This window comes from Oryctolagus cuniculus, unplaced genomic scaffold (genome assembly GCF_051225735.1).
Source record: "Oryctolagus cuniculus isolate XC-2025 breed Fujian yellow rabbit unplaced genomic scaffold, ASM5122573v1 ptg000098l, whole genome shotgun sequence".
Lineage (NCBI taxonomy): Eukaryota > Metazoa > Chordata > Mammalia > Lagomorpha > Leporidae > Oryctolagus > Oryctolagus cuniculus.
Window position 1 is genome coordinate 1 of NW_028301687.1, and position 25,400 is coordinate 25,400.

General features: G+C 44.2%; 1 protein-coding gene across 4 annotated transcripts in view; it reads left to right on the top strand.

Moving 5' to 3' along the window:
• The first annotated feature begins 2,441 nt into the window (after window positions 1-2,441).
• LOC149119076 (putative ATP-dependent RNA helicase DDX60) overlaps window positions 2,442-25,400 on the top strand; it is a 31,733-nt gene continuing 8,774 nt past the window's right edge. For 2 of the 4 annotated variants that reach the window (XM_089325312.1, XM_089325313.1), the window contains exons 1-10: window positions 2,450-3,178; window positions 4,302-4,371; window positions 6,988-7,177; window positions 7,510-7,851; window positions 9,413-9,529; window positions 11,417-11,587; window positions 13,003-13,161; window positions 15,373-15,514; window positions 17,861-18,016; window positions 19,462-19,564. In XM_089325312.1, the coding sequence (XP_089181438.1) occupies window positions 2,920-3,178; window positions 4,302-4,371; window positions 6,988-7,177; window positions 7,510-7,851; window positions 9,413-9,529; window positions 11,417-11,587; window positions 13,003-13,161; window positions 15,373-15,514; window positions 17,861-18,016; window positions 19,462-19,564 (1,709 nt within the window). In that variant the 5' untranslated portion in view covers window positions 2,450-2,919. Of the gene's footprint in view, window positions 3,179-4,301; window positions 4,372-6,987; window positions 7,178-7,509; window positions 7,852-9,412; window positions 9,530-11,403; window positions 11,588-13,002; window positions 13,162-15,372; window positions 15,515-17,860; window positions 18,017-18,522; window positions 18,907-19,461; window positions 19,565-25,400 lie in introns of those variants that run through there. The other 2 variants (XM_089325314.1, XM_089325315.1) reach the window with 2 other exon arrangements.

Sequence of the window (25,400 nt, forward strand, 5' to 3'; positions counted from 1 at the left end):
GTTCTGTTAGTACACAGCCCCTCAACTTGTGACTTTTCAAAATTGCTCAAGCACGCGTTTTTGAGTCACCTCGGAGGGGAACAGTTGGGGCCCTGGGGGATTGATTGCCCACTGTTCTAGAGACTAGAACAGACCTACCCTTGCCTCCTGGAACTTTCTCTGAGTTAGAAACCTCTTAGAGTTATTATAAATCCTTGAAATATTTTATTTCATGGTGTATCTTTAAGCAGAGGTATCTTAAATTAGTGCAGCAATCATAGACTTATTTTTATTATATTTTTATTAAGTAGGAGGGAGGAAAGCATTGTTGGTCAGCGCACATGGTGCTTAACGTGGAATCTGGAGGTGGAGATGGTGTTTTCTTACTTCAGAGTTTGTGATTTCCAACTCTTGCCAAGGGTAAACACTAGAATTAGGTCTAGGCTGTGGTTCTAGCTGGTATGCCTCTGTTTCAAATTTCATCTCGCTTCTGCTTGGCATCAAGATTTCCAGCTTTCCAAGGCTGGCCGCAAATTCAAATCAAGTGTCTAAACCAGTAGTTAGAGGAAAAGATCCCGCAGTGGTAATGGTACTGCTAAATGACCTAAATACCCATCCTACATTTTTTTTTCCTGTCAAGAAAAAAAAAATGGACACCTGCCAAGGCTGTGTATGAGATTCTAAGCATGATTTTCATCACACTCTGCCCTGAGCAGTAGGGAGAGGAGAGCCTGCCTTCAAAAATCTGTCTTGAGGTGTTCTGAATTTCAGGACCGCCTTAAGTTGGCTGGTGGATGCCCTCAATCTATGTTTCTTTGTAAAAATTTTCTGGTGTTATGGATGGAAGAAAATCATCACTGCTCCCATAAATTGTTTTTAGAAATTTATTTATTTGAAAGTCAGAGTTACAGAGAGAAGGAGAGGCAGAGAGAGAGAGAGAGAGAGAGAGAGAGAGCGAGTTTCCATCTGCTGGTTCCCTCCCCAATTGGCAGCAACGGCCAGAGCTAAGCCAATCTGAAGTCAGGAGCCAGGAGCTTCTTCCTGGTCTCCACGCAGATGCAGGGGCCCAAGGACCTGGGCCATCTTCCACTGCTTTCCCAGGCCACAGCAGAGAGCTGGATCAGAAGTGGAGCAGCCGGGGCTCGAACCAGCGCCCATATGGGATGCTGGCATTGTAGGTGGCAGCTTTACCTGCTACGCCACAGTGCCGGCCCCTGCTCCCATACTTTCAAGCGCTGCAGCCAAAGCATTTTTTTCAGTGCCTTACCCTCCACCTGTGCTTCATTAGAATTAAGCACAGAGTAAAGCATTAGTGACTGTGATCCTGCTGTGTGCCAAGGTTATGGGCGCCTGTCTTAGCCCCAGCAACGGGATCACCATGCACCTTCCACCAGGGAGGGATCCAGCTGCACGATTCAATCCTGAAGACAGACTCTCAGTGACCACTCCTGATCTCAATGCTCTTGGTCAAGGTTCCCAAGAAAGCAGAGACTGAGATTTAAAAAAAAAAAAAGTGCTAATAATTTATTAAGACGTGCAGTTTCAGGAAATCCAAGGTCAAGAAGAATGAGGTGGAGCAAGAGGAAGAGCCAACACAGAGGTGCACCACAGAGGTGTCCACGGCTTAGTATCTACACGGCTAATAATTCATTCCCTTGGGGTCATCTTGCAAGAGGCCATTTAAAGTGGGGTGGGCATTTGACCCAGCAATGAAGACTCCAATTAGGATGACCACATCCCGCAGTAGAGTGCCTGGACTTAAGAATGACCTTCAATTCCTGAGAGCAGGAGTGCTTCGGTATACAATGACGTGATGAGCTCTTCCAGCCAGAAGACACTGTCTCACTGTTGGCACCTCTGCTGGGGCCGCTCCTGCAGTATTTCCTGGTGAAAGGACACATAAAGCGAGGGTACATACGCTGATTCGAGTAAGAGAGTGTGCGTTTCAGAACCTCAGCTGAGGACGCCCCGAAAATCATTGAGCGTGCAGAAACCAACAACTCCCTCATGTTAGTTGGATGCTAATTCAGTGTAAGCTGGCTGACTATGCGCTCAACTGTGAGAGAGAATATGACTTAGTAACACTTCAAATGCTGCAAATTTGTCTTTGGAGACTCTTCCAAAAGGAAGGTGCGAACATAACTTTCTACCATTTTCTAGATTTCTTGCTTCACATCCTTCTGCAGACACTATTTTTTTTCTCTGTAAATGTGACTTTCATGCATGAGAGGACTTTAAAAAGTTTGTGGGAAATGTTTATTATGAAAAAACCATGCATGGATTTCATTGTTTTTACAAAAAAAAAAAAAAGTCCTTTTAGTTCAATTTTTCACAGGCTTTTTGAAGCAGCTTCAGGTATTTTCAGAAGTGTTTTGTGCCATGCAGTGGTGCCACACCATCTTCTTCTTCTTTTTTTAAGATTTATTTGTTTATTTGAAAGTCAGAGTTACACACAGAGAGAAGGAGAGGCAGAGAGAGAGAGAGAGAGCGGTCTTCCATCTACTGGTTCACTCCCCAGTTGGCCACAATGGCCAGAGCTGTGCCGATCCAGAGCCAGGAGCTTTTTCTGGGTCTCCCACGTGGGTGCAGGGGCCCAAGCACTTGGGCCATCTTCCACTGCTTTCCCAGGCCATAGCAGAGAGCTGGATCAGAAGTGGAGCAGCCGGGGCTTGAACCAGCGCCCATATGGGATGCTGGCACTGCAGGCGGCAGCTTAACTCGCTATGCCACAGTGCCTTCCCCACACCATTTTCTTTTGAATGACTTGCAGCAAACATATTTGGGGGAAGGATTGTGAAAAATATCCTCTTGGGTAAATACGAACTGGGAAGATTTAGAGAGAGAAGTAATAAAGCAGATGTTACTGTTGAATGAGTGAACTATCGTGATATCTTATTTTTAAAAAATGGGTAATGCTTAATAGGTTTGCTTTTATAGATCATGGCTACTGCACCTGCTGTGGCAGGTGAAAAGTCAAGCTCCAGTGACAGTGACAGTGACACTGAAAATGATAGCTCTGAAGCCAGTGAGACCACGGAGAGCGTGTCCTCTTTTGATCAATTTGAAGAAGAAGATGACCTGAGCTCAGAAGGCATCGTAGAAGAGCCAACTTCCAGGCAACTGCAGTTTGAAATCAATGAAGAGACACCTCCAGGAGCTGAAGCTACAGTTGAGAACAGCTGTCAGTTGGGAGAATCAGGTGAGGGATTACCCATGCATGTGAGTTTCTTTCATGCTTCTCCTCTTTGGGAAAAGATTTATTATTTATTTATTTCCAAGGTAGAATGACACAACAGAGAAGAAGAGATACAGAGGGTGGAAGATGGGGAAAAGGAGAGGGGAGAGAGAGAGATTGATCAATCTTTCTTTCGCTAGTTCACTCCCCAAATGGCCTCAATAGGCAAGACTAAGCCAGGAGTCAGGAACTCCCTCTGGGTCTCCCACATGGGTGCAGGGGGCCTAAGCACTTGGACCACCCTCTGCTGCTTTCCCAGGAGCATTGTCAGGGAGCTGGATGGGAAGTGGAGCAGCCGGGACTCGAACTGATGCCTAGATGGCATGCTAGTGCTGCAGGCTGGGACTTTAGCCCACTGCGACACAGCGCCGCACCGTGGCAGAACTTTTGAAGGTAGATGTAGATATTTAGAAATTTATATAACTGTTTATTTAACATCTCTCTCTCTGTGTGTGTGTCTCTCCATATAAAATATTCACATGAATTAACTTTGGAAGTGGCACATTGCTCAAGTTTTGTTTACATTTGTATTTTGCAGATTTCTTAAAGATTTATGTATATCATAAAATTCATTTGTGACTGAGAATTTATGAAAAAGCTAATTTCAAAATTGTACGATTTGGCTGCCCTGGCCCACAATCATTCTGTTTAATGAGTGGGGTAGGCAGGCTGTCATTATGGAGACAGCGATGTGTCTTTCACATTCTTAGGAACGTTCCATTGATGTGTTTGCAGCTTTGCATAAAATACAAATATAGTCAAAGTTATCAGCAGAAGTTGTCTTTTAAAACTGAATATGAGAGGGTGGTGTTGTGTCACAGCAGGTTAAGCTGCTGCCTGCAATGCCAGCATCCCCTGTGAGCACCAGTTCGAGTCCTGGCTGCTCCACTTCCAATCCAGCTCCCTGCAAACGTGCCCGGGAAAGCAATGGAAGATGGCCCAGATGTTTGGGCCCCTGCTATCATGTGGGAGACCTAAGCAGAGTTCTGGGCTCCTGGGTCGATCTCTCCCTCCCTTTCTGTTGCTCTGCCTTACAAATAAATCTTTAAAAAAATGAATATTAAACCTCTGTTATTTATTTTGAAAGGATTAACTGAATGTGGGGAAATTCTAAAGAAACTCTCCAGGTACCTTTGGGCCCACCTGTCAAAATCCGAGTAAGTATAACACAAATAGTTCAAAGTCACACATCACGACATGTTATTTCCCTCTGCATGGCATATTTTTTTTTAAATTTTCTTCCTGCTAAGTTGTTTTGTATAACCTTCCAATGGGGTAAAAAGTTAATGTTATTAAAAATAGAGAAATCTTTCCTTGGGAAATGTTATGGTCTAAGTCATTCGGTAGCCAGGAGTAAGTTATTGAAGAATTTGAAGAGGGGTATAAGCGGAGAAAAGACTCAATTTTCTTTTAATACTGCACAATAATAAAGTAGCTGTTTAACTAACATTGTATACCATTTAAAACATTGCGTGAGTTTCATGAAACTGACTTTGGCACAAGTTGACCAACGGTGAAACATTCTATAATATCAGCAACGATGACTGCACCACGCCAGTGTGTTGTGTTGTTTTCCTGACAACCATTTGTGTGTGCTTGCTAATGTGCTAGGGACTTTGCACACCACAGTGAAGAGAGTAAAAATGTTCCTGCCACTGGTGGTTTATTGAGTCTAATCTTGGCATTTGGTACCTCATTCCAATTTTCTCAATTAATTTACAATAGAATAAGTTTAGAATCAAAATGGAATTTATAATACTACAATACCAATTGTATTCAACTACAAAGTAAAATAAAAACTCAAAACATTCTTTATAACAAGCATATTTTAAGTATAGATTATGGCCTAAGCATATTTTGGTTCTAACCACTCATGTTTATCTCATTAATCCTCACAGCAATTGTTTGAAGGATTAGCTGTTCTGAATTCTTTTTTTTTTTTTTTGCAAGTCAAGAAACTGTAGCACAGGATAGACAAGCAATTTGTCTAAAGTCACGTAGGAGCAGGCTTAGAATCCAGAGCATTTGGTCTTAGCCAAAACATTATGTGTTGAAATTTGCGGAAAGTGAATTCTGAAAGAATACATAGAGTTAACATTTTCCTACTGTGTTTGAGTTTTTAGTTTGAGAGGAGCAGGATGGAAAAGAGAGGGAGAGAGGGAGAGAAGGAGAGAGGGAGGGGGAAGGGGAGAGAGAGAGAGTTAGTTTCCACCTGCTGGTTCAGTCTTCAAATGCCTGGGACTGCCGGGCTGGGCTTGGTCAATGCTGGGAGCTGGGAACTTAGTGTGGGTCTCCCGTGTGGGTGGCAGGGAGCCAGCTACTTGAGCCATCACCACTGCCTCCCAGGGTGTGCTTTAGCAGGAAGCTGGAATTGGTAGCTGAAACCAGGACTCAAATCCAGGCACTCGCATGTAGGTTATAGGCATCCTAACAGGCCAAATGCTTTCCTTTAATTAAAAGGAATTATATCTAGTAACAACCCACGTCCTAGCAGTTCTTGTTTTTATACACCACCAGATGTAGCTGGAATAACTTCTGATACCTGCTAAGGCCTGTGTAGCTCTATGATGACTTTGGAAACCGCTTGGTGCTACCCTATAACTTGCAACTCAGTAATTCCATCTGCCTGAGTTCAGTCAAGTGGGCATTGAGGAAACCTGTGTTTCAGGAAGCTAAGAGAATAGTCCTTGCAGCACAGTTGGCAGTATCAAAAAATGCATAGAAACAAGTCAGATGCCCATGGGAAGGAGGACACAGAATCAGTTATGATGTACACATCACAGTGCAGTAGTTCAAGCATAGCATCCTATAACCACATGCGGGATTTTAATCGTAATTAGTACTTGAGTTAAACAAAGAAATTTCAGAAAAGGCGTGGGATGCCTTTCTGATAAAAATTACAAATTAAGCATAATATACATCATAAGAACTTAAAAAGTGAAGTGAGACTGAGTAAAATTGAATTCAAGGCAGTGGCTGCCTCTGAGGGGAGAGGCTGGGTAATGAGCTTTGGAAACGACTCACTGGGAAGATATAAGTTATGAAAAATCTTGGGCACCGGGTTCTAGTCTCGATTGCCCCTCTTCCAGTCCAGCTCTCTGCTGTAGCCCGGGAGTGCAGTGGAGGATGGCCCAAGTGCTTGGGCCCTGCACCCCATGGGAGACCAGGAAGAAGCACCTGGCTCCTGGCTTCGGATCAGCGCAGCACCGGCCGTAGTGGCCATTTGGGGAGTGAACCAATGGAAGGAGGACCTTTCTCTTTGTCTCTCTCTCTCTCACTAACTCTACCTGTCAAAAAAAATTAAAAAAAAAAAAAGAAAATTTTTTTTGTTGCTGGGTTGAGTGAAGACGTCACAGATGTTGATTGTACATTAGCTTAAAAAGCAAATAACTGAACTGAATAAATAAACAGCATATAACTGAACAAGGATAATGACTGATTTAGTGTTTCACATTTGAAGTACATAACAGTAAGCCTGTCAATCTAAAATGTATGTGGAGATGAATTTTTTGCATAAATTTAAGCATACGCGTACACTGAAGTGAGTTGCAGTTCCACTCTTAGGATGTCAGGCTCCAACCAGGGGCTTATTCTATTATCAAAATCATGGCAATGCCCTGGAAAACTGTTAAAGATAACAGAAATTTGTGCTTAGTTTTTTCTTTAAATTTCTTAGACTGGAAGAAGAGTTGCCCACCCAATCAAACTGTACGTTTTCTCTGAGGCGGCTGCTGCTCTGTCCACAGTCTCCGCCTGTTCTGTATTTTATTCAGGAGGGTCAGCTTGCTGAAAGACTTCGTTGAATCTGAATTTTTTTTGATTGATGGAGATTCCTTACTCCTCACTTGTGCTCTCCATGTGAACCTCAAGATGGGGCAAACCCTCCACTTCTTCTACATTATGGAGCGGTTTCTGCACGACTTCATTCAAAAGGAAGCCAGATTTGTAATCGTCTTTTTTAAGGTAACAGATATTTCGTTCTCCGTTCTCATCTTGGAAAACAGAGTCAATCATTTCGAAACGTGGCCCATCATTACTTAACTATTAGCTATATTGCTTCTTCAGTCTGTAACTAGAGGCTCTGCTGAAAGGGCTAATAGTAAATGTTGTACAGAGGAGAATGGCCACCGAGTGTGTTCTTATCTACTTACACTTGTAGAGGCTGTGTAGAACATGTTTAATCATCTTAGCTCTTTCTATCATGTTAGCACAGTAACTCCCATAAGCTTCACAAAAATAACTAGACACTCATTTTTTATCTCTAATACTAACACTTGTTTCCTTTTTTTTTACAGGATGCAGAAAATATATATTTTAACTGCCCTCATTTTCTGGCCCTTCGTACTGCCCTGATTCAACATTTAGAATACAATACTGATGTCACTGTTCATACTGAGTTTTCCAATTGTTTGTCTCCAGAATGGAACACACTTCTTGAGGAATGCTACCCGCATTTCTTGGTCATCTCAGATGAAGGAATAACCGCTCGACAAACAGATTTTTTAAACATTTTTATCATTCATGCTCTTCAGAAGAAAATCAATATAGTACAGCCCTTGGGGCTAGAGTCGGATGTCCTTAGAATTTATGGATACCATACCTCAAGTCGCTTTGAGCACAGACAATTCTTTGAAATGGTAAGTCAGGTTGAACTGCCTAAGAAGAAGTGAGCCGTGTAAATGTGGAAGAAACAACCCTGATAATGTGAGTCCTTGTTCAAGAGGTTGGGCCTAGGAAGGCTCTGAAGGAATCTTTTAACGTGGAAAGCAGGAAGGTTTTGCTCTGGCTTTACAAGTCAGGTTAGTAGAAGTGAGTTCTGAGTTTTGGCAAAGAGAGAAATTCTTGTTGGGGATGAAGCCTTTGGGTGATTCGGTGAGATGAGGAAGAAGGGTGTGGGCCAAGTTCAAGGGCAAGAGGCAATGGAGGCCAGCGCCACAGCTCACTAGGCTAATCCTCCGCCTGTGGCGCCGGCACCCCAGGTTCTAGTCCGGTCAGGGCCCCGCATTCTGTCCCGATTGCCCCTCTTCTGGGCCAGCTCTCTGCTGTGGCCTGGAGTGCAGTGGAGGATGGCTCAAGTGCTTGGGCCCTGCACCGGCACGGGAGACCAGGAGAAGCACCTGGCTCCTGGCTTTGGATCAGTGCGGTGCGCCGGCCGCAGTGGCCATTGTGGGGTGAACCAATGGAAAAGGAAGACCTTTCTCTCTGTCTCTCTCTCTCTCACTGACAGTGGACAGTGAGAGAGAGAGAGAAAAAAAAAAAAAGAAAGAGGAAATGGAGGGGAGGAACCCAGAGAAACCAGACATGAGAGCACCAAGGTGGGAAATTCTGTTTCTTCTGCATAAATTATACAAATATGTGTGCACGTGACAGCTCATAGGGACACACACTCAGACGTGTACTTGTTTGAATATGTATTACCTAGGAGAGTTCTTCAAAATGTTCGTGGAAAATGGAATTAAAGATGCTAAGTTTGGTGCAAAAAATCGAACATGCATAGTTTTTTTAATAATTTTTTTGTTTTTGTAATATGGACAAATTTTATCTGTACAGTTTTAGAGTACAGTGATACTTCCCACCCTCCCCTCCCTCGTGCCCATGCTCCCACACCCCCCCTTCCTTTGTTATTTTTTTTCTTTTAAAGATTTTTATTTATTTATTTGACAGAGTCACAAAGAGCAGACAGAGAGGGAGAAACAGAGGGAAAGATCTTCCATCCACCAGTTCTCTCTCCAATTGGCTGCAGCGGCTGGAGCTGAGCTGATCTGAAGCTAGAATGCAATCCAGATCTCCCACATGGGAGGCGGGAGCCCAGTTCCCTGAGCTGTCACTGGTTTCCCAGGGTGTGCATTAGCAGGAAGCTGGAGTTAGGAACTGGAGCTGGGAATCAGATCCAAGCATTCCCGTGTGGGATGTGGGTGTCAGTCTCAAGGCTCAGTGCTCATACCATTTGGTACTTTTTAAATAGTTGCTTTTATGGAACTAGGTAGAAGTGTTTTTTGTTGTTGTTGTTAGATTGCAATGTCCTCAGCATTAGTTCAAGAAGACATAATGGAAGTTTATTTGATTTGAATTGATGGCTTTCTTTTTGTTTTCCTGTAGCCAAATAAACATGACTTTCCACCTTGTATTTAGTTTAAGTAGAGGTTTGTGATGTGTACACATACGTGTTTTTTTTTTTTTTTGTATCTGTGTGTGTAGCATGAGAAACAGCTGCGACATGCCTTACATGCCCATGTGGTTTTCCAAAAGTCACAGGAAGCAAGAATATCTGTGTGTGGTCATTTGAAACTAAATGTGGAAGACCTGCAGAAAGAGGTAATGACTATGCTCCTAAAACTAAAGTTCAGTGTGTAGGAAATATACCTTTGATGGCTATTGCTTCTAGCAAACAGGCCTGTCCTACGCTCACCTTCACGCCCCCTGACTCCCTAGCCTTCCATCTCTGGGAAGTGTTCTCTTGCAAGCCGCATTCCTCTGAGGCAGAAAGGGTCTTGCTAAATTGTTATCAAAACATCCTGAAGTTGGTTAAAAATATTTTCTACAAAATACTTTGTATGCAATGTGTGGTGATACTGGCCAGAGGCCAGTGCTGTGATAACGTTAACGATCCCAAGGCTTACTCTTGTGATGGGTGAGGTGGCTCTTGTGGGTGCTGGCTTCCTGGAAGATGGGAATTGTTCAGATCTTGAAAGGAAAGGGATCTTTGAGGTTAGCAAATGCAAGGAAGCCATTGGCCTTTGGGAACGTCTCCGGAAGTTAACCTAAGCCAGTGGTTACTCTGTACTTCTGATTTCCTGAATCATGCCATCTCATGTGGTTCCACAATCCATAGAACAGTGTTTTTGGAAGACTAGGCATGACGTGGTGATGAGACGGGGTTCACCTGACTGTGGAGTCAGTACACGTATGAGCATCCAGATATTTAGTGTCCCCTATTCTAAGGTGAACTAAAAGTCCCCACCTCATTGGATTCTTCTGTCCATTCTCCCTGCATTCGCTCTCTCACTTAACCATACAGCAATATTTGTGACACGGATGCATCGTTCCACATGTCGTGCTAGGTGCTGGACTTACAGTGGTGGACAAGACCAAAAGGGGTCTTGTTTTCATAGGAATTTTAACCTATGTGAGCCAAGTAACCAACTGTAACGTTGCACGGAGAAAGATGCAGGTGATTCCTTGAGCAGCTGTGAGAAGGGGAGGGACTCTTAGAGCTGCAGCGGAGCATTCACTGTGGCTCTAGCTATGGTTTTCATTCGTGTCCTCACTCTCATTCCTGTTTTACATAGGTGGGGTTTTTTAACAGCCTGTGCTCAAGCGTTACCCTGTCCTTCTCTCCTTCCCAAACTTGTAGCCCTTCCTGGGGCTCAGTGGCCCTCCCCTGCTCCTTAGGCCCCCAGGAGCACACAGAGTAGAAATAGGGCTGCCGATTTCATCCTCTGAGTTCCTCTGATTTCAAAGGGCAGCCTATGTGTGCTGATGCTCTCCTGCTCGGAACTCCCTGGGGGTGCTCTTTTCAGTCTTAGTGTAAAGCCCCTGTGAGACCCGACATAGCATGTAGACACTGAACTGACGTCTTTAAGTGAAAGAATTGAGACCAGGTGACTTGTTCAATGACTGTTTCAAGCTTTTAGGAGGTGTTGCGTCTCCTGGTTCAAATCCTGATGCCTCACCACGGACTCAGATAAACATCTTGTCTCCATCGCCCCCGTCTGCTCCTGTCTGCATCTCTTGCTGAGCGCTGTGATTTATCGCGCCTTTGCAACTTTCCCCAAAATACAAGGGTTCTCGTGATCACGCCTTTGGTAGCAGTCGTTCGTATCAGTTTATGGGAGTAGAGCTGTTGATCGTTAGCAGTGTGTATGCCATGCATCTCAGTGTCTTCACTGGCCCCTGGGAAGTGTCTGGGCTGACAACACTGAAGAATCCACAGGTTAATCACACAGAGACCTGTGGATTTGCCATGGCCTGTAGATCAGCAGGAGAAAGTTGTTCATATTAAAATGTCACTTAGGGCCTTATTAAATACCGGCTCAGCATCATTTTCCAAGTTCCGCAGGCCTATCTTATATGTTTTTCTTTAAGTTTTTGAAAGATAAAATTTCAGTATTTTTCTAGAATTAATTACTATGTCAGCTTTGAATCTTGTTTCTTGGAATCACTGTTTTTTTTGTTTTTTTTTGACAAAGTGTTCTATTTCAGGTGCATCAAACCCTGTCCTTGCTTCAGGACCTGTGGCCACAAGGAGCTGAAATCCGAGGTGTTGTCTGCTCCGTTTCATGTTCGGTGGCACTAAAGCTCTACAAAAAAATGTTACTAGATTTAGAAGACCGTGAAAACCCAAACACATACACAGAAAACTGTGATACACAGGTGAGACTCCTTCAAAACCAATGAGCCCGTCTCATGCCACTTTTGATGATGTGACAGTGCTTGTGGGTGGTGGCCCTATGCATAAGCTCAAGGTCAAACAGAAAATACGACGTGTGGATCACATGTTTGCTGGCTAAGCATGGAGATATCATTATGATCTCATTCTTATGAAAGCTGGCAAGATTCTTTATAAGATAGTTGAGATGAATCTGTCACCTCTTTCATCTCTGATCACAGGACAAATATCTTTTGTCCCCTGGCTCAGAGCTGGTCATCATTGCTGCTTGCAATCTCCTGGGCCAGTTTCAATGCATACGTGGTGACATTGCACAGAAGTTAGCATTTGTCAAAGCCGATAGGCAGTGGGACCTGACGATGAGCCCACTGTCCACTTTGTGGCTCAGCATCACGTTTTCTGTAATGATAAGGTTGCTCCTATTTGTAACAGTAGTGAGCTAGTAGAGTCTGAATTACTTGTCAATCCTTGCTGTAGTGGGCATGCAGTCACCAACTTTTTACTGTTCTTGGTGGTCTACTACATGGTAAGTAAAAGTCAAGCAGCTACTCGGGGGCAGAGCTGGGATGCAACCCATTTTTTCCTTTTCTGTTCTGCTACGTTGCTTTACCGTATAGATCACAGCCATGCTCAGCCCTGGTTCTACATAGGAACAGGTGTGACAGGAAGCAGCTTTTCTGCAACCCCTGGTACTTCTGCTCTTGAGGACATGAATAACTGGCTGCTGGACATGTCCTTAAACAGAGGCCATCCCCTACCATTTTATCAAATGCAAGGTTTAGATACAGTGAATTTCGGAACTCCATGTATTAGGCAAAGCTTTCACTCCTAGGCAACACAGCTAGTTGTGTTGTTTTTCATCCATCACATGCTTAGTAGAATTTTTCTAGAGATAAAATTACCCCCAAAAGAATTAAATCGTCACATGGGAGAATTTTGGGTAAGGTGCCTTAAAATATTGTTACTGCATGTCTGAATTTTTTCAAGAAAATTTGACTTCTTGTTTGTATTTTTCTCTTTAAAATTTTTTCTTTCTTTGTTTTTATTTATTTGAAAGGGAGAGCAGAGAGAGAACATGAGCAAGTGCAAGCGAGCCCATCTGCCAATTAATTTCTCAAATGCCCACAACAGCAGGACTGGGCCAGGCTGAAGCCAGGGCTCTGATCTCAGTGTGGTTCTCCCAGCTGAATGGCAGTCATCACCTGGGGTCTTAACGTTAGGAGGTTGGGTGTTAGCAGGAAGTTGGTCTTGGAAGCAAAGCTGGGACTCCATCCTAGACACCTGTTACGGGATGTAGGTGTCCAAGCAGACTCAACCCGTGCACCAAAGGCCCACCTTTGTATCTGAATTTTTATGTTGCCTGTGCAAGTGGACATTTTAAAAATTCATGTTTTTCCAGGATTTGAAGGAGGCACCCACACTCAGTGAAGCAGCAGACCTGTGCCGAATGTACTGTCTCAGTGTGATTTTCCTTCAGCATTTACCTCTGATCCAAAGAGCTAAGAGTAGAATCATTACTCATAAATGGGATGCAACACTTTCTCCATTTCTAAGAATGGTAAGTGAACCACCTGGAGATTCATAAGCGCTCAAAATTCAATAAGGCAAAACTTGGACGGTGCAATCCTGTGTCTCTACTGATGCTGTTTTGCTTTCTATAGTCATCTTAAAAGGTTCTTTGTTTCCTGTATCCATCTTCAACATGGCTACCAACAAACAATGCATGTTTCCTTGAAAAACTGAGTCCTAGATAAAAGCACTCCATACAAAAATGTAGTCCTCCCTAGTATAAAACAACCCCCACACTGAAGAGTTCATTGAGAAAACAACTCTAATGAGTATATATAAATAGTGAAGTAATGAATAAAGAACTTACATTCATTGCGTTTCACACTTCGTAGCCAGTTGAAACAGAGACGACAGGAATACAAAAGTCCTTTGTAAGTTCTTAGGAAATTTAGGAAAATTTGAAAACCTTGGTTTTTTGTACTTAGCACAGTTTGATGCTTTTATGTAGTTAGTTGTGATCTCACTTCTTTTTTTTATTTTTATTTTTTATTTTTTATTTTTATTTTTTGACAGGCAGAGTGGACAGTGAGAGAGAGAGACAGAGGGAAAGGTCTTCCTTTGCCGTTGGTTCACCCTCCAATGGCCGCCGTGGCTGGCACGCTGCGGCCGGCGCACCGCGCTGATCCAAAGGCAGGAGCCAGGTGCTTCTCCTGGTCTCCCATGGGGTGCAGGGCCCAAGCACCTGGGCCATCCTCCACTGTACTCCCTGGCCACAGCAGAGAGCTGGCCTGGAAGAGGGGCAACCGGGACAGAATCCGGCACCCCGACCGGGACTAGAACCCGGTGTGCCAGCGCCGCTAGGCAGAGGATTAGCCTAGTGAGCCGCGGCACTGGCCGATCTCACTTCTTTTTTAAGATTTATTTTATTTCTTTGAAAGACAGAATTACAGAGAGACGTAGAGACACAGAGAGAGGTCTTCTATCCACTGGTTCACTCCCCAAATGGCCGCAGAGAGAGAGAGAGAGAGAGAGAGAGAGAGAGATCTTTCTTCCACAGGCTCACTCCCCAAATGGTTACAATGGTGGGGGCTGGCCCAGACTGAAGCCAGGAGCTTCTTCTGGGTCTCCCATGTGGGTTCAAGGGCCAAAGACTTGGGCCATCTTCTACTGCTTTCCCAGGCCATAACAAAGAGCTGGATCGGAAGAGCAGCAACCGGGACTCGAACAGGTGCCCATATGGGATGCCGGTGCTTCAAGCCAGGGCTTTAACCCACTGCGCCACAGTGTGTCGGCCCTTGAGCCATCTTCCACTGCTTTCCCAGGTGCATCAGCAGGGAACTGGATTGGAGAAAGAGTGTCTGAGACTTCAACCAGCACCCATATGGGATGCCTAGTAAAGGCCCCATAGACCTAACTCTTGAAATGATACCATAAATAGCTTTTAATTGTAAATCTGTAGTAAAGCAGTTAAATGCCCACTACTTTTATATATTTATTAGTTCGAATCAATGAGGAAGTATTTATTGAAATTATGATTGGGATGAGTTCAGAAGAAAAAATTAATGTTAGCACTGAAAAATACCTCAAAGGTTATACACGGTTATTTCAAAAAGTTCATGGAAAGGGGCTGGCACTGTGGTGTAGCAGGTAAAGCTGCCACCTGCAGTGCCAGCATCCCATATGGATGCCGGTTCAAGTCCTGGCTGCTCCACTTCCAATCCAGCTCTCTTCTATGGCCTGGGAAAGCAGTAGAAGATGGCCCAAGTCCTTGGGCCCCTGCACCCACGTGGGAGACCTGAAAGAAGTTCCTGGCTCCTGGATTGGTGCAGCTCCAGCCATTGTGACCATCTGGGGAGTGACCCAGTGGATGGAAGACCTCTCTCTCTCTCTCTCTCTCTCTGCTTCTGCCTCTCTGTAACTCTGCCTTTCAAATAAATAAATAAATATTTTAGTATATGTGCTGCTGAAGCGAGCACAATAAATAAATATTTTTTAAAAATTTCATGGAACTACAAGGTATCGTGAATTTCCACAAACTTTTTGAAGACCCCTTGGATATTGCCCTTGTTATTTTGCAATGGGATGGACCAGAAGAAGGTAACTGGCTCTAAGCTCTTGGTCTTCACTGTATGTCCTTTGTCTTTGTACAAGGAGTAGATGATGCTCAGGGAAACTTAATTGACACAGTCACATTTTTGGAAGATTTTATATCATTAACACCTGTTCCTCTCTCTCTTTTGTCCTTTTGTATTTTTTCCAGCTAAAACAATGTGAATTTCTCATCCTAAAACAATTAAAAGTTACAAATAATTGGAGTGTGGATTTCACCGGCCTCCCTGACTTAACTGATAATATTTTATGGAAAAATATTGCTTATTATTATGAAATTGAGTATCACAGAGGTATGTTTTAAATAGCTGTTCATTAAATAGTTTTTTAAATTCATTGTCCATGCCTGAATGAGAATTGTATCTAATAAATAATGACAGAGGGTTAGTCATGCATCAATTAGGTTGAATTACATAAAAAGTTTCTCTGAAGATATGTTTTTTTTTAAAAAGATGTATTTATTTGAAAGTCAGAGTTATAGAGGGAGAGAAAGAGGGAGAGAGAGAAAGAGAACATTTTCTATCCACTGGTTCCCTGGTTCCCTCCCCAGATGCCTGCAATGGCCAGGTCTGGGCCAGGCTGAAGCCCAGAGCAAGGAGCTTCTTCTGGATCTCCCGTGTGGGTGGAAGGGGCCCAAGGACTTGGGTCATCTTATATTGCTTCTCCCAGGCCAGTATCAGGGAGCTGGATTGGCAGTGGAGCAGCTGGGGCTTGAACTGGCGCCCATATGGGATGCTGGCCAACCACCCTGAAGATATTTTCTGTGGGATGCTGGCCAACCACCCTGAAGATATTTTCTGTGGAAAGTCTGTATTTTCTTTCTTTCTTTCTTTCTTTCTTTCTTTCTTTCTTTCTTTCTTTCTTTCTTTCTTTCTTTCTTTCTTTCTTTCTTTTTTTTTTTCTTTTTTTTTTTTTTTTGACAGGCAGAGTGGATAGTGAGAGAGAGAGACAGGTCTTCCTTTGCCATTGGTTCACCCTCCAATGGCTGCCACGGCTGGCGCTGTGGCCGGCACACCGCACTAATCCGAAGGCAGGATCCAGGTGCTTCTCCTGGTCTCCCATGGGGTGCAGAGCCCAAGCACTTGGTCCATCCTCCACTGCCTTCCCTGGCCACAGGCAGAGAGCTGGCCTGGAAGAGGGGCAACCGGGAAAGAATCCGGCGCCCCGACCAGGACTAGAACCCGGTGTGCCGGCGCCACTAGGTGGAGGATTAGCCTAGTGAGCCGCGGGCGCCGGCCTGGAAAGTCTGTATTTTCACAAGGTTCAGTTGAGAGGTCTTTATAAGAGTTTTTTTTTTTTTTTTTGAATAATTATGGGGTAATTGATTAGTTACTTGGGGAAAAAAAGGAAGATAAATGGAAAGGAACTACGGAGTTGTAATTTATTCTGTGTCTTCCATATGAGGTGCTTCAAAGTGTTCATGGATAATGGAATTAAATGCCACATCTTCTTTCTTATGTGGAAGGAAAAGAAAAAAGAGACTATCTGAACTTAGAATAGTGACCAGTAGTGCTTGGAGGGGATGGAGGGAGGGAATTAGAGGGAGGTTGGCTATAGGGTCTAAAACCCCACTAGACAGAAGTAACTGGTCCTAGTGTTGCACAGCACAGGGAGAGACCGTAGCCCATAATAACGCATTGCACAGTGTGGAGAGGAGCTGGAGGTGGGCATGCTGATTTCCCGATTTGATCAGCTTTCACTGTTGAAATATTGCACCATGCACCATAATGCTGTGCAAGTATTGCATGTTAATTAAAAATGCAAGAAGTAAAGTATAATAAAATAAGTTGATTTTGGTATAAAAATTTCTGGAATCTCCAAAAACTTTGTGGAAAATGAGTATGAAGAACACCTTATGCATAGATTTCAATTCTTTTTTGCACCAGAATCAACTTTTAGTTCCATTTTTCCATGCAGTTTTTGAAGAACCCTCCTACACCAGATATTGTGTATGTGTTGGAAAATGACAATGTAGCTTTGCTGCTGGCTGCTTCAGATAAGATGTTGTTCCCATGGAAACTGAAGTGGCGTACCAGCTTGGAGCATTTTCTGAAGGATGCTCACTCATGTGTGCATGTGAGAGCGAGAGCAAGAGAGAGAGAGAGAGAGAGAGAGTGTGTGTGTCTTCCATATGCTGGATCACTCTCCAAATAGCCACAATGGTTAGGGCTGGGCCCAGCCAAAGTCAGGAGCTTGGAGCTCCACCTGGATCTCCCATGCAGGTGGCAGGGGCCCAAGCACTTGGACCATCATCTGCTCCTTTCTCAGGAGTGTTAGCAGGAGGTTGGATGGGAAGCAGAGCAGCCGGAACTCCTACTAGTGCTCCAATATGGGATGCCAGTATCACAGGTGTCCAGGATGGGATGCCAGTATCACAAGTGGCAGCTTGACCCACTGTGCCACAATGCTGCTCCCTGCTTTTTTTTGTGGCAGAAAAATATAACAATAGCAGTATCAATTTTATTTTTGCTCTAGCAGTCTTCAAATATTGAGTACGTAATGAAAACATCATATTCTGTCCTGCATTAAGCATCTAACATTAGAAGCTAGTAACTATAAACTTGAATAACTCAGACACCTGTAACACATAAATTCAGACTTTGATTATGAATTGGAATCTGTTACCTTCTCCTCCCTAGGACTGGACTTGGAATTGGGTGACGCTCTGATGCACGCATATCACAAGCTGTGGAACACAACGTTAGCCTTGTCAGAGGGTGGTGACTTTGGAGACTCCATGCCCGTGAGGACAACTTCCAGACTGTTCCTTACACAGAAGGAAACATTGCCTAAAGGTGCTGACAGTTTGCTAGAAAAGATTTGCTTGTTATTTGAAAGACAAAATGGCACAGAGAGAGAGGGAGAGGAGAGAGATCTTCCATCTGCTTTTTCACTTTCCAAATGGCTGCAACCACTGGGCTGGTCCAGGCTGAAGCGAGGAGTCAGAAACTCCATCCAGGTCTCCAACTGAGGTGACAGGGACCAAGCACTTGGGACATCTTCTGTTACTTTTCCAAGAGCATTAGCAGGGAGCTGGATCAGAAGTGGAGCAGCTGGAACAGCACTCATGAGATGCTGATGTTGCAAACAGCTTTAACTTGCTGCACCACAGTGCCAGCCCCAATAGTTTTTTAAAAGTGGATCTCATTCCAGATGGAAAGAGATTAGCAGTGCAATCCTTGTTTAGAAAATAGGTCTGGTCTTTATAAGTTTTGCCTTTTGGCTGGGATAGTCATACTGAATAGCTTCTACTCCTCTAGCAACTCCTTTGCCTTGCGATTGTTTTTATTTATTTTTCTAGTTGGTTTCCCAATCAACCTTGCTGGTGGTATTATCAATCTCATTTTAGAGGTAAGATCTTGGGAAGGTTGTTGTAGATCACACAGCAAATTCATGGAAGAGAGAGGATTTGAATCCGTGTCTGTCTGTCTCCGTAGTCAGGTACAGAAAACGTTGTCATAGCTTTACTACTTTTTTTTTACCAAAGGCAACTTTTTCCCTAAAGCTCTATGAAGAAGTAGCTTAAATTTAAATAGGTCTTAAGGTGTTGTGATTGACACATCAGATGAGTCCATTCATGCAGAAAAAGGTTTGGGATTTGAATGAAATATACAAAAGTTCTTTTGAATTTTCGCTAGCCCGAGATGTGGAAATAAATTAATGCACTTTTTGGTACCGATGTTTAAATTTAAAACATTTTTATTAAACAAATTTATTTCTCTTGGTTTGGCCTATGGAAAAATAAGCAGAGATCTTTCTGTGGTCTAGAATAAATATTTGTCTTTTCTAGGTTACATAGTGATTCTTTGACTCTTAAAATAAATTCTACCTAACTCCATTCAGATATGAGGAGCTTTCAAAAAAATTAATGGAAAATGAGTATTAGGGAAAAACTATGTGGGATTTCAAACAACTTTGCACCAAAATGAACTTATCTTTTAGTATCCTCACACTTTAAATAGTTCATGGAAAATGGAATTTTAAAACAAACTTACATTTTGCCAGATTTTGAAATCTACACCTATGAGTATTTACATTTGTGACTTAATATGTGGAGCAGAAATGTGATTTGAACGCCTACTTTGTAGAAATTCTATTCAGTTTCTATTTATTTGGTAATGAGAGATTACTTAGATTACTTAGGCTTAGTTTTGCTATTGCAGAAATGCCTGCATCAGAATGGTGAATTTTAATTAGAGTTTAGTGTTCAAATATCAATTGTATTTCTGAATATTGCCAGGATCAAATCAAGAAATTCCCAAGCTTGGACTAATTCCTCTGAAATCCGAGGTTATAGAAGATTACGCTGGAGATATTTGGTCCGAACTACCTTTTGTAAGCAGGTATTTATCTTGCTTGTAATAGCTCTGTGGCTGTAACCAAATATCTTTTTTTAAACTTTTATTTAATGAATATAAATTTACAAAGTACAGCTTATGGATTACAATGCCAAATATCTTTGAGTATGGTGGACTGCATCTATTGTATGTGGTGAAAATTCACATTGAGAGATACTTTTTTTTCAACTTGATTGATTGGTATGATTTTAAAAACATTTATGTGTTTGCTTTAAATGACTCTACACTGCTTACATATCTTTACCTTTTTCTCCATAATAATGTCATCATAATTAATAGTATAATGAAAGCAGTGGGTTGTTGAGGTGTGGCTGTAGCAAGACCATAAAAATTCAAGGCCTGATGTTGGATACATCATCTATGTGGATCTTAAAGTCAGCAAAAATGATCAGTGAGAACAAGGAGGTGACAAAGAGAATTGTTGGGTGGCTGGGTTCAGGTTCTTATCTGTAATGCAAGAAAGAATTTGATCTTTAGATGTGAGTAAAGGTTGGCAGAGGAATAAGATTGATTATCCATAAAGTGAAAGTACACACTCAACAGGAAGCGCAGGTGTACCTGAGAGTGAGCTGCACCCAGCCAGGTTTGAGTTACCTCTTTTAGATGAAATTGAGAGATGGGAAGGATAGAATATTCTTAGGAGGTGTTATGTGGGGCAGGGTTTTCTAGGGGTAGGGGGAGAGTCGATATTTGGGCACCTCCCATTTACTTGCCTTTTTAGGAAGTCTTGGAAGAGTCTGGTGTCAGGCACGTGGAGGGAGTGAAGTGTCAGCAGTGATGTCATTGTAACTGGTTGTGGGTATGGTCAGCAGTCATAGGTTCCAGGCAGTTCTGTGGTGATTGTGATTTTGGTTACGTTAGCCGCAGCACAAAAAGGGAGGGATTTGGGGAGTAGGTGAGGTCCTGGGGGAGGGGCTGGTGGCGCCTGTGACAAGGTGATTCAGCAGAGAAGGTTGTTGGAGTTTTTTTAAATTAATTTATTTATTTGAAAGGCAGAGTTACAGAGAGGCAGAGGCAGAGGGGAAGAGAGAGAGAGAGAGAGAGAGAGAGAGAGAGAGAGGTCTTCCATCTGCTGGTTCCCTCCCCAGATGGCTGCAATGGGTGGAATTTCACCAATCTGAAGCCAGAAGCCAGGAGTTTCTTCCAGGTCTCCCACGCGGGTACAGGGACCCAAGCACTTGAGCCATCCTCCACTGCTTTCCCAGGCCACAGCAGAGAGCTGGATCAGAAGTGGAGCTGGGAATGGAACCAGTGCCCTTATGGGATGCCGGTGCTGCAGATGGCAGCTTTACCTGCTATGCCACAGCGCTGGCCAGGATTATTGGATTAACATGAAGTAAGGTTGCTCCACACCTTTATTTGCTAGAATTGTCAGTGTCACATTGGAGGCATAGGTTTCCGTGTTGTAGAAGTGGGGACGGTGTTCTTGAGACAGCAGTTAAGTGTACTAAAGGCTCAAGAGTAAGAGGATAATTGGTTGAAAAATTAGCCAAACTAGGCCGGCGCTGCGGCTCACTAGGCTAATCCTCTGCCTAGCGGCGCCGGCACACCGGGTTCTAGTCCCGGTCGGGGCGCCGGATTCTGTCCCGGTTGCCCCTCTTCCAGTCCAGCTCTCTGCTGTGGCCCGGGAGTGCAGTGGAGGATGGCCCAAGTGCTTGGGCCCTGCACCCCATGGGAGACCAGGAAAAGCACCTGGCTCCTGGCTCCTACCATCGGATCAGTGCAGTGCGCCGGCCGCGGCGGCCATTGGAGGGTGAACCAACGGCAAAAGGAAGACCTTTCTCTCTGTCTCTCTCTCACTGTCCACTCTACCTGTCAAAAAAAAAAAAAAAAAAATTAGCCAAACTGAAGAGATAACAAAGGAAGCAGAAAAAATTCCAAATGTAAATGTGTATATGGCAGACAGAATAAAGCAAATCCTTGTGAAAGTAGCAAATTACTTTGCAAATGGTATGTTTTAAAATATCTATATTTATAAAAAATCAAAGTCTCTCTGTACATAACACCATGCCATAAGTCAAATCTTGGTGGTCAGAAATCTAAATGTGAAAGACAACAGTCACATTTTCAGAAGACAATACAGGAAAATACCTTTATGGTGCCAGAGTAGAGACGTCATGGCCTTCAAAGACAGTATAAAACTCCAAGTCATTAGGAAAATAAGGATACATTTGACATTATAAAAATCAATAATAACAAAACAGATTTTGGAAGTCATTTAGAAGGTATATAAGCATCACAGGGTTAGCATAAAAGATTTAGGATAAAGATGTCCTAGAACTCATGAGAAAGACAGGAATGAGACAGTAGAGAAAGAGGAATAGGGAGAAATAGGTCATTAATAGAGAAGCTAGTGGGGAATGGCCCGTAAAACTGTAAAAAGATATCTAAAGGTCCTTGTGCATCTAAGAAATGAAAATTAAAGCTACAGCGAGGCCCTATTCAACACTCTTCCTTTTGATAAAATTTATGACTAAGTAAGGCCAAAGGTGTGAGGCAGTGGGCACGCTGGTGGCAGAAACAGAACCAGTAAAAGCTACACAGGTTCAAGATGTGCTGTGTCCGCAACCTGCAGCTTCCCTGGAGAAACTCTGATTCTCTGAGTGAGGTGAGTTTGCATCAGTGTCACTGCAGGATTGTTTATATAGATGCAAGCCATCTGTAGGACAAGGAAAAGAATATTGTGGAACAGAATATAAACTAAAAAATATTTGTTGAGAGGCGGACACAGACACACAGAGAAAGAAACAGAGACTCACACACACACACACACACACACACACAGCTCTCCTCTATTGAGTCACTCCCCAGATGCCTGCAATAACTGGGTTTGGACTGGGCTGCTGCCCATCCAGTGTCTGCATTTACAGGAAGCCAGAGTCAGGAGCTGGAGCCAGGAATCGAATCTGGGTATTTCCAATGTGGGTGTTTTAACCGCTGGGCTAAATGCCTGCCCCAGTAGTGGGATATTCTTACAATGCAGTACTCCACAGTAAAAATAAATAACTGCATATACATACACACACAGCCATGCACGCATCCACACGGGTGAATTTCCAAACCACACTGCTTATGTAGCTAAGTAAGTTAGAGAGTGTTGTGACTCTCATATCATTTATGGGCACGCTACTTGTTTTTTTTTTTTTTTTTTTTTTTTTTTTTTTTGACAGGCAGAGTGGATAGTGAGAGAGAGAGACAGAGAGAAAGGTCTTTTCTTCCTTTTGCCATTGGTTCACCCTCCAATGGCCACCATGGCTGGCGCGCTGCGGCCGGCGCACCACGCTGATCCGAAGGCAGGAGCCAGGTGCTTCTCCTGGTCTCCCATGGGGTGCAGAGCCCAAGCACTTGGGCCATCCTCCACTGCCTTCCCGGGCCACAGCAGAGAGCTGGCCTGGAAGAGGGGCAACCGGGAAAGAACCCGGCACCCTGACCAGACTGGAACCTGGTGTGCTGGTGCCGCTAGGTGGAGGATTAGCCTATTGAGCCGCGGCGCTGGCCAGGGGCACACTACTTGTAATGTATGCACATTTATATTGTGCATGGGCATGATATACATATAAGGAAGAAGCTGCTTCTTAGAAGAGAGAATGAGGGGTAGTCTTTGATGCAGCAGCTTAACTCACCACTTGGGATGCCTGCAATCAGAGTGCCTGGTTCAAGGGTCAGCCACTGCACTTCCAATCCTGCTTCCTGCTACTGTGCATCCTGGGAGACCGCAGATGATGGTTAAGGTCCATGAGTCCCTGCCACCCACTTGGGAGACCTGGATGGAGTTCTGGCTCCTTGCTTTGGCCTGGCCCAGCCCTGGCTGTGTGGGCATTTGAGGAGCAAACCAGTGGATAGAAGATTGTTTTCTATCTCTGTCTCTTGTCTCTGTCTCTCGCTCTCTGATTCTTTCAAGGCAAAAAAAAAAAAAAAAAGACATAAACATAAAAAAAGAGAAGAATGGAATTTCTGAGAAATATATAGGGGGCTTCAAATATATCTACAGTGGTTTATTTTTTCTTTCTTCATTTGACAGATAGGGTTAGACAATGAGAGAGAGAGACAGAGAGAAAGGTCTTCCTTCCGTTGTTTCTCTCCCCAAATGGCCGCTATGGCCAGAGCTGTGCCCGATCCGAAGCCAGGAGCCAGGTGCTTCCTCCTGGTCTCCCACGCGGGTGCAGGGGCCCAAACACTTGGGCCATCCTCCACTGCCTTCCTGCGCCATAGCAGAGAGCTGGACTGGAAGAGGAGCAACTGAGACTAGAACCTGGCGCCCATATTGGATGCCGGTGCCACAGGCGGAGGATTAACCAAGTGAGCCACAGCGCCAACTCTTATTTTTTTTAAAATCAATGAAATCTGAAACAAACCTGGAAAAAAATTATCAGTTATCAAAATGAGTTGCCATCTCCTTGGTCAACCAATCTCATGACTTGAGGATGAACTGTCGCAAGTATCAAATTCTTAACTCCAGCTACCAGATAAGAATTGGCTGAAAATTCTGTGACTCATGTATTTTTTTTTTAAGATTTATTTATTTATTTGAATGGCAGAATTACAGAGAGGCAGAGGCAGAGGCAGAGAGAGAGAGAGAGAGAGAGAGAGGTCTTCCGTCCACTGGTTCACTCCCTAGATGGCTGCAAATGGCCAGAGCTGGGCTGATCTGACGCCAGGAGCCAGAAGCTTCTTCCAGGTCTCCCATGCAGGTGCAGGGGCCCAAACACTTGGGCCATCTTCCACTGCTTTCCCGGGCCACAGCAGAGAGATGGGTCGGAAGTGGAGCAGCTGGGTCTTGAACCGGCGCCATTATGGGATGCTGGCCCTGCAGGCGGCGGCTTTACCCGCTGCCCCACGGCACTGACCCCGTGACTCGTATCTTGAATCTGCTCTCAGTTGCTGTCTCCTGGGCCCCGTAAACTCACTGTGTGCAATGCCAGCGCCCACTGACCTCACAGGCACCTAGAGGTCCCACCGTGCATCTCTATCATTCTCTCTTCTCTCTCCATGTTTTTCTCATCATCCTTGGCGATGTCCTTGACTTCCCTTTCTGTTTCTCATCTAATCTGGCAGCGAAATCTGTTCTTGTTCCTGCAAGATGCTTCCAGAGCCTGGCCTTCCTTGCTCACCCTGTAGCTGTGCGATCGGCCCCCCATCACCCCAAGTGATCTCCTTCACAGTGGTGTCCAAACATCCGCTGCGGGGAGAGATCAGTTTGTTTCTCCCTGCTCAAACCTGCTAAGGAGCCTGACTCCCTCAGATGGAAAGGACTCCAGGATCTGCTGCTCTGTCCTCTGTCTTACTCTCCCTGCCCCCTTAACCTCATTTGAGCCTAATCTGTCCCCCTCTGAGTACTCCTCCAGGCTGGCCTCCCGCTGTTTCTTGTACACAATTGCTCTCCCAGCTCACAGCCTTTCTATTTTTTTTTTTTTTTAAGATTTATTTTATTTATATGAAAGACAGAGTCACAGAGAGGTAGAGCCAGAGAGAAAGAGAGGGAGGGAGAGAGGGAGGGAGGGAGAGAGAGAGAGGCCCTCCATCTGATGGTTCACCTCCAAAGGACTGCAACAGCCAGAGCTGAGCTGATGTGGAGGCAGGAGCCAGGAGCCTCCCACGGGTCTCCCATGCAGGCACAGGGGCCCAAGCACCCGGGCCATCCTCCACTGCTCTCCCAGGCCACAGCAGAGAGCTGGATCGGAAGTGGAGCAGCCAGGACTTGAACCGGCCCCCATATGGGATGCTGGCACTGCGCCACTGCGTTGGCCCCCTCACAGCCTTTCTGCCTGTGTTTCTGTTGGTTGGCAATGTTCTGAGCCAGACGACTTTGTACCCTCTGCTC